Genomic DNA, 12343 nt, shown 5'->3' on the forward strand with positions numbered 1-12343 from the left:
TTAACACATTTTCCACAATATTTCTCCCTTTGATAAACCCACCCTGATTAGGACTCCTGTGTCAGGAAGCACCTCACCCAACCTAGTACACAAAAGTTTAGAAATGCATTTGTAGATAAGGTTACAACATGCTATGGGCCTAAACTCAAGTACACTAGTTGGGTTGTCCATCTTAGGTATGAGGGTAACCAGAGTAGCATTCAGTTGTTTGAGAAGCTTACCAGTATGAAAGAAGTCCATTATAACCTCACAAACCACAGTTCCTATAATAGACCAAGAGTCTTTAAAAAATTGACTGGAAAAACCATCAGGTCCTAGTGCTTTAGAGGAAGGAATAGAGAAAATGCACTGTTTAATTTCATCATGAGTGACAGGTTTCACCAAAAGAGGTAAATGATGACTAGAAATGAGACTTCCTGTTCTGACAGTAGGGTAATGTACAGAAACAGTCTCTTTACTAGTCCCCAGTAAGTCATTGTAATACTCAAGAAAGGCAGCTTCAATCTGATCAGGTTCAGTCTGAAGGGATCCATGGATATCCTTAATACTGAGAACTTTATTGTGAACGTTAGCTTTAATATGTCTATGGAAAAAGGTTGTATTCTCATCACCCTCTTTGAGCCACTCCACTTTAGCCTTCTGCTTCAAATAGCTCAACTGAGCTTTATGAAGATGGAAATAATTCTGGGAAGCAGCTTGTTCATGTTCTCTGATGGAAGTATCATGAGGATGGAGATGCATTTTAGTCTGAATCTTGTCTAGGAGGAATTTAGCCAACTCAGCAGCTTTCTCAATATCAGAAAATTTCTGCCTATTAAGTAATTTCAAAGGTTTCTTGAGATATTTTAGCTTGCACACAACCTGATACATTTTAACACCCTTGACTTCCTTTTGCCACTCAGATTGAATAATACTAAGGAAGTCAGGAGCTTGTCCCCACATATTAAAATATCTAAAATGAGATTTCCTGATAGCATTACCAGGCCTCCTGTAACAAATACAGAGATTATGATAAAAAAAGCCCCTCATTCAAGAAATAAGCATAACTATCAGGATAAAGATCCATCCAATCTTGATTGATAAGAAAACGATCTATTCTGGAAAAAACTCTAGTATGGGGTCCTTGCTTATTGTTCCAAGTATAGAAGGAACCTTGAGCTTTTATATCCAGTAGCTCACAATAGTCAACACAGTTCCTAAAATCCACCAATTCCCTCCAAAGAACAGTACTCCTCAAACGTTCATTGAAATGTAAAATGTTGTTGAAATCCCCTCCAACACACCAAGCACCAACACATCTGTCCTTGATACCAGTAAGTTGTTGCCATAAATGTAGTCTATCAGTATCAGAATTTGAACTATAAACCACAGTGAACCAAAACTTCATACCATAGTGAATATCAGTGACCTCTACAGTGATTTGTTGATGAGAGTTATCCAAGAGAATGACATGAAAAAACTGAGGAAGCCAGATTATCCAAAACCTCCCTCCAGGATGATGGACATTATTATTGATACCATACCACCTTTGAGCAAGATTATTCAAAACAGACTGAAAATTAACATATTTAATCTTAGTTTCTACCAAACCAAATAAACCTATTTTATTTTGATGCAAAAACCATTTTATATCTATTTGCTTATTCACATTATTCATGCCTCTGATATTCCAGCATCCTAAATTATCCATGTCATTTATAATGTTTGTGTTTGGATTACCCTTCTCCCTAGACTCCCCAATTGCCACAGTGTCAGTTGCAGTAGGTGTAGGAGATAGAGCCCTTGTTGGAGATTTAATAGGAGAACGAGGAGGAGACCTTGCAGCATCTGCATAAGAGAGATCTGCACTTACTCCCCCTCCTCCTCCAGGTGGGTCAGTGTTCACAGCTGAGACAATAGGAGAATGGTTAACAATCCTGGAGCGAGTCAAAGAATTAACAGGTGCAGGTTGAGGCTGTAGTGGCACTGTGGGAAATATCGGTATACTTCATCAAGAAATTCGGATTATAACGAAATTATAATTATGAAAATACGAGTCATAAATGAAAATACATAAACAAAAGTAGAGATTAGAATCAACCTTTGGTCCTAGCAATTTGGCCTAAGAACAATATCGAGATCGATATTCTCCTAATTGTTGCACCCAAAATGTTATGAGAAATGCCTCTTTTCTTTGCTAGAATAGATCCCTAATTTCTTATGAATATTTTAGGGTTTGTGTGATGTGAGAATTAGGTCAAAAAGAATGAGAGAAAATGATCTCCCTTTGCTCTCTTAAAACCGTCCAAGAGGAGTGAATAGAGGAAGATATTTTCTTCCTCTTTTTACTCTTATTTTCAGTTTCACCAACAACCAAAAATAAGGAGAAAAATCTTCTTATTTTTTGTTGTTCTCAAATTGTATATAATGTGTATCATATTAATTGTCAATTATGTGGACATGTATTAATAAGTCAACACACAACAGTTTGTAGTCGATTTATTAATACCGGTCTTTCAACATTTTATTATGACAATTTCGCATAATATATACATTAACTATAAATATAACATATTTATAATTTGCTAATTAAATATAACTGGTTACGTTTAATTACGAATTAACATCTTAATTCGTTAAAGCTAACATTATATACAATAATTAAATATAACAGTTTATATTCAATTTACGAATTAATAGTTAATTCGTCTCAGCTAATATTATTTAATTGTATTAAATAATCGTCTCATCATCACATTGACTAACTGTTTAGTCAAATACATGAACTAACCTTTTAGTCATATAAGGCATCAATGTGATTATATTTTCATACAATCACATCTCTCAAACACATCCTTTAAGTGTGACTTTTAGGGACCAGTTGATCACCGCCATCAGTATGATAATAACGTCAAACTTCTAGCAAGCCAACCGTTATTAAGTAAACGTTAATCAACTGATATAATACTAAGTATACCCTTGTGAACCTATAAGAGAATTATATACGTTATCACACTAACTGTGGAGGACACAAGCTCCAACAATCTCCCACTTGTCCTCACAAGTGTATGTGCGATAACCAATTCTCATATCCGTAATTTCTCCCACTCAATGTAAAACAATTTGCAAAATCCGTATTCACAAAGGTCGTATTTTACAAGTGATCAATATCAAGAGTGGTTTTCCCGACTAGAGAGTAACTTAACTGATAAACGAATCATCATTCGAGCATGGCCATGCATTTCAGTTACAACTCCTCGAGTGGCCCTGAGAAATGACTAAACCTGATAAAGGTTGGATATTTTCTTCAACTCGAATCCGGCAGATATAAGCACAAGTATGTAATGACCTTAAAGTAAAAATCGCTTAGCCTCATGTTACGGTCGACCATGAGAAAGAAACCAAAGTCACCCAAAAACTGCCTTAATCTCAAGAGACAGTCGATAGTCAAAAGAATCGACTCTAGGAACACAATGGACGTCCAATCCACGACCTGGCACCGAATGTTTTTAAACATTTAGGACTCCATTACGTTGTCACAATTTGTCCTACGAGGTATCGTTATAACTCGCATATGTGATCGATCAGCCAACTGTTTGACTTATGGCTCGTTGAACCTACCATCAATCAACTTCACAAAATAATAGCCAGAGTTATCAGCTCATGTAGGCGATTACGGACCAAAACAAATATAATGTAATTCAGAGCACTTTGTGGCGTTCAAAGTTGTCGTACAATCCACATGAAAAACAAAATATGACATAATACGATGAAGTTATAAATAGCATATGAAAAATATAATGTATCAAATTCATTAGCAACTAGTACAACTCAGGAACACGTTTAATTCCCATGGAAACAACGTGCCCTTCATGCTTATCATATTTCAATGATTTAGTGAGAGGGTCCGCGATGTTGTCATCCGAAGCAATCTTGTCAATCACTATCTCCTCTTGCTCCACGTAATCACGGATCAGGTGAGCCTTCCGATGTACATGTCTAGACTTAGTGCTAGACTTAAGTAGTAGAATCTGCTACAACATCCTGTTTGGAACTCTTCCAGCTGACCGCAGCACCATTAAGAGTGAAGACGAATCCAGACTGAGATTTCGAATCATCTCGATCTGTTTGGAAGCTAGCATCTGCGTAACCAATTGGACATAGCTTAGTATCTCCTCCATAAGTCAATACCCAATCCTTAGTCCTCCGTAGGTACTTAAGGATGTTTTTAACAGCTATCCGGTGTGTTTCACCTGGATTCTTTTGGTACCGACTCGTCATACTCAATGCATATGCCACGTCTGGACGTGTGCATATCATGGCATACATGATTGATCCTATGGTTGATGCATAAGGAACACGACTCATGCGTTCAACCCCTTTAGGCATCGTGGGTAACTGAGACTTGCTCAAATGCATCCCAGAAGTCATTGGAAAGTTTCCCTTCTTAGAGTTGGTCATGCTGAACCTTTCAAGAATCTTATCTAAATAAGACTCCTGACTCAATGATAACATCCATCGTGATCTATCTCGATAGATACGGATTCCCAATATGCGTTGTGCCTCACCCAGATCTTTCATCTGGAAATGGTTCTTCAACCATCCTTTTACCGAAGATAAGAGAGGAATGTCATTCCCAATCAAGAGTATGTCATCGACATACAATATCAAGAAAACAATCTTGGTCCCACTCGACTTGATATATAAGCATGGTTCCTCGACCAATCGAGTGAAACCATACTCTTTTATCACCTGGTCGAAACGATGATTCCAACTCCGAGAAGCTTGCTTAAGTCCATAAATGGAACGCTTTAGCTTGCACACTTTCTTAGGATTTTCAGGATCTATGAAACCTTCGGGTTGCACCATGTACAACTCCTCCTCCAAATAACAGTTTAAGAAGGCGGTTTTCACATCCATTTGCCAAATTTCATAGTCATGAAATGCGGCAATCGCTAAGATTATCCGAATGGAACGCAGCATAACTACGGGTGCAAAAATTTCATCATAATGCAATCCTTGCACTTGAGTGAAACCTTTTGCCACTAGTCGTGCCTTATAGGTATTTGGTTGCCCGTCTACAGAATACTTTATTTTGTAAAGCCATTTGCACTGTAGAGATCGTACCTTGTTAGGTAAATCAACAAGATCCCATACGTCATTTTCATACATGGAGTCCATCTCGGATTGCATGGCTTCAAGCCATAGCTTAGAGTCGGAACAGGTCATGGCACCTTTATTGGTAGCGGGTTCATTACTCTCTAGGAGTAAAACGTCATTTTCCTCGACCATACCAATGTATCTGTCTGGAGGATTAGAGACTCTACCAGATCTCCTAGGTTCCTGAGGAATATTAACCGTATCATCAGTTGAAGGAACAACTTCCTCCATCTGTTCCTCGGTTGTTGGTTCTTGAATCTCCGACAGCTCGAAGGTTCTTTTACTTGACTTGTTCTCGAGAAATTCTTTCTCTAAGAACTTCGCACTAGCCGCAACAAAAACTTGATGTTCGGTAGGCGAGTAGAAGTAATGACCAAACATTCCTTTTGGATAACCAATATGTCTTGAACGATCGCGGGCCGAGCTTATCCTCGCGTCTCCACTAGACATAAGCCTCGCAGCCCCAAACCCGAATAAAGGACAAGTTAGGGACCGTTCCCTTCCACATTTCATATGGAGTCTTGTCGACAGCTTTAGACGGACTTCGGTTAAGTATAAGAGCAGCTGACAAAAGAGCAAAGCCCCATAATGAATCAGGTACTACCGTGTGACTCATCATGGATCGAACCATATCAAGTAGTGTTCGATTTCTCCGTTCGGACATACCATTTAATTAAGGTGTTCCAGGTGGAGTTAACTGTAAAACTATTCCACAGTCTTTAAGGTGTTGATCAAACTCATTTGAAAGATATTTGCCACCCCGATCTGAACGGAGTGCTTTAACCTTTCTTCCCAGTTGGTTCTCAACCTTATTCTGGTATTCCTTGAATTTTTCAAAAAACTCACTTTTATGCTTCATTAAGTAGACATATCCGTATCTACTCAAATCGTCCGTGAAAGTGATAAAATATCTATAGCCATCTCTAGCGGTGATTGACATAGGTCCACATACATCAGTATGTATGAGTCCTAATAGGTCACTAGCGCGCATTCCAACACCTTTGAAGGAAATTCGAGTCATTTTGCCGATAAGACATGATTCACACGTGCCAAATGAAGAGAAATCAAATGTGCGAATAGTCCCATTCTCAATGAGTTTCTTTACACGTGTTTCATTTATGTGTCCCATTCGACAATGCCATTGATAAGTTTGATCTTTGTCACCAACCTTTAATTTCTTATTATTCACATGTAATATCTCTGTGGTTTGATCTAAGATATAAATTCCATTCATGGAAACTGCTTTGCCATAAACCATTTCATTAAAAGAGAAAATACAGCTATTGTCCTTTATTGAAAATGAAAAACCGTCTTTATCAAGTACGGAAACAGAAATAATATTCTTAGATAAACTGGGTACATAGTAATAGTTATATAAATATAACTCAAAACCACTAGGGAGCTGGATTACGTATGTTCCCATTGAGACTGCAGCAACTCGTGCTCCATTCCCGACTCGCAGGTCCACATCACCCTTTGCGAGAGTTGTGATGTTTTTTAGGCCCTGCAAATGATTACACAGATGAGAACCACAACCAGTATCAAGTACCCAAGTTCTGAAACTTGCATGGTTAATCTCAATCATATGAATATAAGGTGACATACCAACAGCAGTGACGTGGCCTGCTTTTATGTCCTCACGGTACACGGGACAGTTCCTCCTCCAATTTCCAGTCTTGTGACAATGGTGGCATTCAACGTTACCGTCCTTGCTCTTTGCCTTGCCTAGTGAGCCACTAGTCTCACCAGGCCCACTCTTACCGTTTCCTGACTTTTTAAACTTTGGCTTTCCTACGGTTAGGTCGCGTGAGCTTTGCCCTTACCCTTATTCTTGTTGGAAATCATGAGAACATCTTGCTTCATGCTCCCACTCAATTTCATATCCTTCTAAAGTGTCATGTACGAGAAGTGAGTGTAGCTCATGAGGACCTTTCTTCATGTCATTCATGTAGTAATTTGCCCTGAAAAGGGCAAAACCATCATGAAGTGAATGAAGCATACGGTCAATGACTATGCTCTCACTGATTTTGCAATCAAGTGCCTCCAGTTTCTCGACATTCTCAATCATGTTAAGAATGTGTGGGCTAACCGGTTGGCCCTTCTGGAGTTTCGCATCAAAGAAGCGACAGGTATGCTCATAAGTAACGATTCTTGGCGCTTTTGAGAACTCATTACTGAGCGTGGTGAAAATCTTGTTTGCACCTTGGGCAATGAAGCGTCTTTGCAAATTGGTTTCCATTGCAAAAATGAGTACGTTCTTTATCGCACCCGCTTCCATAACGAAGTCACTATAAGCAATTGACTCGTTAGCTCTTGCATTGGGGCCTGGGTTTGGCGGTATTGGCTTAGTTAAGTACTTGAGCTTACCGTCAGCAATGGCAGCATTCCGTAATGATGCCTCCCAGTCCGCAAAGTTGGACCCGTCATTCTTTAGTCGTGTGAACTGATTCATGTGGTCCATGAAAGCTTTTAGCCAGGACTCGCGTCCAAGTGTGGCACTTGGCATAGGGATATCATTATTTCCAGCCATCTGTTGTAAGCAGTATTATCAATATAAAACGAATTCTACACTGCGAAAAAGAAGAATAAAAATATAATAAGCATACTCATCGTTATGATTTAAGTCTAATGCAATACTGTTATAACGCGAAGACTCAAGCATTTATACAATTGACCTTGCTCAAGAATTATATAAATGATCCCAAGACTCAATTATCTGTAAATTGATAAGCCAACCTTTTGGCTAATTCTACTTTTAGAATTCTTGGTTGATAAATTTCTGTAAATTCTATCTATAGTCCATCATAATCTCGAGAAACACTTCGGATTATAATGTTGAGATAAACTAAGTCAACAAAAACTACTTACCCAACGTAGAAGAGGTCATATGGAGAGTAAGGTCCTATATGCCTACCGACGAAGAAGGGATTCATAGCTGTTTGGCCTATAAAGACTAGTCTCAATTTCAGTTTTAGAGGAAGATCCCATCAACTTTATTTTAATTCATTTTAAGTGAACTAATATCTAGCATGCGAGAATGAATAAACTAAGATGATGGCTTAAAATTGTGTGACATCTGTATGTCTATGAAAACTAACATTCAAACTATATGAGTCAATTTCATGCATATAAGTAGTAGGTGGTTTGTTTTAGGCGGAATATGATGCACTAACTATCATGTAAAGAAAAGCAATAAGAATGAAAAAACGTAAAACAAAAACAAAGTCCTAGTGTGGCCTATCTACCAAAATGAACATAAATACAACTTTGGAATCCTTCCTAGGACCCGAGAAGCTTGTCTTGATGTTCCATCTTGGTCCATGTAGCGGGAGTGAGCAATCCAATCTCCATCTTTAGTCTTCTCAAAATTACAATTAATAAATTACAAAATGAACCTATTTACATTCTAATTTCAAAATCATAATACTTAAAGAAAACCAAAAGGAGATACGAGATCTCAAAATTACATTAAAATTATGTTTCCATCATTACGAAAACATAATTAACTAAGGCCACACTAGGTATTACAAATTACAACCGATTGCAAAAATACGAAAATAAACCATTCAACAAAACATTCAACTAAATAAAAATGCATCAACTATAAATTAATCATTCAAGACATAATTCCTTAATTATGTAGAGTAATTTATCCAAACCACCTATTTAAATGATCAAATTATGTGACAATTCCTCAATTACTCACAATAAATTCAATCTTAATTCACATTAACCTATAATATAAATTAATCTAAAATTATTTTAAACCTCTTTAAAATAATTTGGGTATCTCAAATTTGTGAACCTTTTCACAACAAACAATCATACATTATAAATAATGTATAAAGATTATTGGCCAAAAATAAACAAATTTTTTTTTTTTTTTATTAATAGCTCTCGGCAAAACCGAAAAACAAAAAAAAATTCTTTAAATTCGGCATTTAGCCCAAAAAACAAAAAACAGTTTTTTTTCTTTCTCTCGGCATTTAGCCCTAATTTTCAAAAAACAGTTTTTTTTTCTTTTACTCGGCATTTAGCCCTAAAACCGAAAAAGAAATTTTTTTTTTCTTTCTTTCGAAAAACATACCCTTTTAGATGAACAAATTTGTTTAATATTGCTATAATAACAAGATTGGCATAATCATCAACTTTTAATTTAATATAGATCCAAACTAGATGATTTAATTTAACCTCTTAAAATGAATATCTAAATTATGATTAAATCGATTATCCGAATATTTGATTTATCACAATTGATTTGAACATTATTAAATTTAATGAATCATGATTCTAAGCAACAATTTAAACCATGTATGCCAAAAACTATATAGCAAAAACAAATGAACATAAAAAACAAATCGATTTCCATTTACATTTTAATTCAATTCTTATTAAATCAAAACATCTACAAATTTATCATATTATCATCTTAACCTATTAAAACAATAATATGAATAAATCTAAATGGAAACAAAACACAAAAAAAAAAAAAAAATGGCTCGGCAAAAAAATTTCCATTCGGCCGAAATTTTTTTTTCTCAAAATTTTTGTTTGAATTCATTTATGTAAATCATATAAAATAATTTCGTGGCCTATGCTCTGATACCACTTGTGGAAAATATTGGTATACTTCATCAAGAAATTCGGATTATAACGAAATTATAATTATAAAAATACGAGTCATAAATGAAAATACATAAACAAAAGTAGAGATTAGAATCAACCTTTGGTCCTAGCAATTTGGCCTAAGAACAATATCGAGATCGATATTCTCCTAATTGTTGCACCCAAAATGCTATGAGAAATGCCTCTTTTCTTTGCTAGAATAGATCCCTAATTTCTTATGAATATTTTAGGGTTTGTGTGATGTGAGAATTAGGTCAAAAAGAATGAGAGAAAATGATCTCCCTTTGCTCTCTTAAAACAATCCAAGAGGAGTGAATAGGGGAAGATATTTTCTTCCTCTTTTTACTCTTATTTTCAGTTTCACCAACCACCAAAAATAAGGAGAAAAATCTTCTTATTTTTTGTTGTTCTCAAATTGTATATAATGTGTATCATATTAATTGTCAATTATGTCAATATATATTAATAAGTCAACACACAACAGTTTGTAGTCGATTTATTAATACCGGTCTGTCAACATTTTATTATGGCAATTTCGCATAATATATACATTAACTATAAATATAACATATTTATAATTTGCTAATTAAATATAACTGGTTACGTTTAATTACGAATTAACATCTTAATTCCTTTAAGCTAACATTATATACAATAATTAAATATAACAGTTTATATTCAATTTACGAATTAACAGTTAATTCGTCTCAGCTAATATTATTTAATTGTATTAAATAATCGTCTCATCATCACATTGACTAACTGTTTAGTCAAATACATGAACTAACCTTTTAGTCATATAAGGCATCAATGTGATTATATTTTCATACAATCACATCTCTCAAACACATCCTTTAGGTGTGACTTTTAGGGACCATTTGATCACCGCCATCAGTATGATAATAACGTCAAACTTCTAGCAAGCCAACCGTTATTAAGTAAACGTTAATCAACTGATATAATAATAAGTATACCCTTGTGAACCTATAAGAGATTTATATATGTTATCACACTAACTGTGGAGGACACTAGCTCCAACAGGCACAGTGGATATCTTTTTAGGCCTCCAGACCTGTGTCACCTTAGGAGCAACAGTCACCTTAGACTTCCTACAAATAGTGTGGGTATGACCAATTCCTTTACAAGTAGAACAAACCAATGGTTTCCATTCATATTCAACTAACACACTATGCTGACATCCATGCTCATCATTAAAGAGCAGTTTATCAGGGAAATCCTGCCTAACTTTGACCTCAATCATTAATCTAGCATAACCAAGCCTAGTTTTCTCAAGTGTAGCAGTATCAGCCCTTACAAAATGCCCTAATTGATTTGCTAATTTCTCCAAACACTTCTCCCCCCAAAATTTGAGTCCTAATCCATACAGACGAACCCAAATTGGAACAGACTGAATAGTGGTCTTATGAAGAGAAGCATCCTCAGTCCAAGGCTTGACAACATTTGGTTTATTGTCAAACATTGGGAAACCTTGTTTAAGAACCAATTCCTTACACTCCAAAGACGGGAATCTAACAATGAAGACGCCATTAGGTAAAAAAGAGAGTTTATCATATTTATATTTACCCCAAATTCGCTTCACATGCTCAGTAATTAAGTTCCAGGGAGGGTTTCCTCCTAGAACATAACAAATAACTGCAGTACTCCAATATTCAATTTCAGGTTTCACATCATCAGCAGTAAATTGGAGAATAGGTGGAGTAGAGTTGGGAATAGGAGATGACTTCTTACCATGATGGACTTCAGTCCAACCTTCATCAGGAGCCTCCTCACTTCCAATTTCACTCGCATCTTCAACAATTATTGCATCCGCATCTTCAACAATAGGACTATCATTGACAAGATCATTCTCAACAATTGTGTCAAGTTCTATAGCTGGGATTCCAATCATCTCATTGACCGATTTAGTCAATTTCGCTTGAGAAGTTTGTGGAATGTTGGGATTAGATAAAGATGAACCCGGAGTTGACATAACTGGAGAATTATCTAGGAATTGTTCGCGAACGTTGGTAAAAGACAGGCGAATTCGAGCCTTAAATTTAAGTTTTGATTTAGATTTTGATTTGTCATGGGATTTTTTAGAAATGACTTTCCTTGCCATTATGCAGGGAAACCCTAGAATCCTAGAGAGAAGTCAGACCTCATCTCTCTAAAATCCCCTTCCTTTTTTATTCAACATGTTACAATATCACAAGTTTGTTTTAACAATATCACAAGTTTTAGTAAACAATGTCACGCTTAATTATAAAAAAATATCACCTTTCATGACACAATATCAAATGACTTTGAGAACAATATCACACTATTAGTTTAACAATATCACAAGATGTGGTAAACAATACCACATTATTGGCTTAACAATATCACAAGATGTGGTACACAATATCACACTATTGGCTTAACAATATCAGAAGATGAGGTGAACAATATCACCCTTATTGTGTTAATAATATCAAATGACTTTGAGAAACAATATCACAGCATATAAGATAAAATATCATTGCTGATTCTAAACAATATCACAAAATTATAGCAGCAATATTAATTTATAACAACTACA

At 35.8% G+C, this 12343-nt stretch overlaps 1 protein-coding gene across 1 annotated transcript; it reads right to left on the minus strand.

The window, feature by feature from the left end:
* On the minus strand, window positions 1-11884 carry LOC141651512 (uncharacterized). Its single transcript, XM_074459220.1, has 4 exons — window positions 10838-11884; window positions 1623-1954; window positions 1284-1526; window positions 1-988 (listed from the first exon to the last, which is right to left on the minus strand). The coding sequence occupies exons 1-4, from the start codon at window positions 11882-11884 to the stop codon at window positions 1-3; spliced, it is 2610 nt and encodes an 869-aa protein (XP_074315321.1).
* Window positions 11885-12343: the final 459 nt, after the last annotated feature.

This window comes from Silene latifolia, chromosome 4, assembly GCF_048544455.1.
Source record: "Silene latifolia isolate original U9 population chromosome 4, ASM4854445v1, whole genome shotgun sequence".
Lineage (NCBI taxonomy): Eukaryota > Viridiplantae > Streptophyta > Magnoliopsida > Caryophyllales > Caryophyllaceae > Silene > Silene latifolia.

Bases quoted from the DNA above. Each gene is read 5' to 3' on its own strand.
- LOC141651512 (XM_074459220.1), bottom strand. From the start codon at position 11,884: ATGGCAAGGAAAGTCATTTCTAAAAAATCCCATGACAAATCAAAATCT. The intron at 1,955-10,837 runs GTCTGGAGGCCT...GTGCCACTACAG, and splicing joins TTGCTCCTAAGGTGACACAG to CCTCAACCTGCACCTGTTAA. The intron at 1,527-1,622 runs GTTTTTGCATCA...TCTTGCTCAAAG, and splicing joins AAGCAAATAGATATAAAATG to GTGGTATGGTATCAATAATA.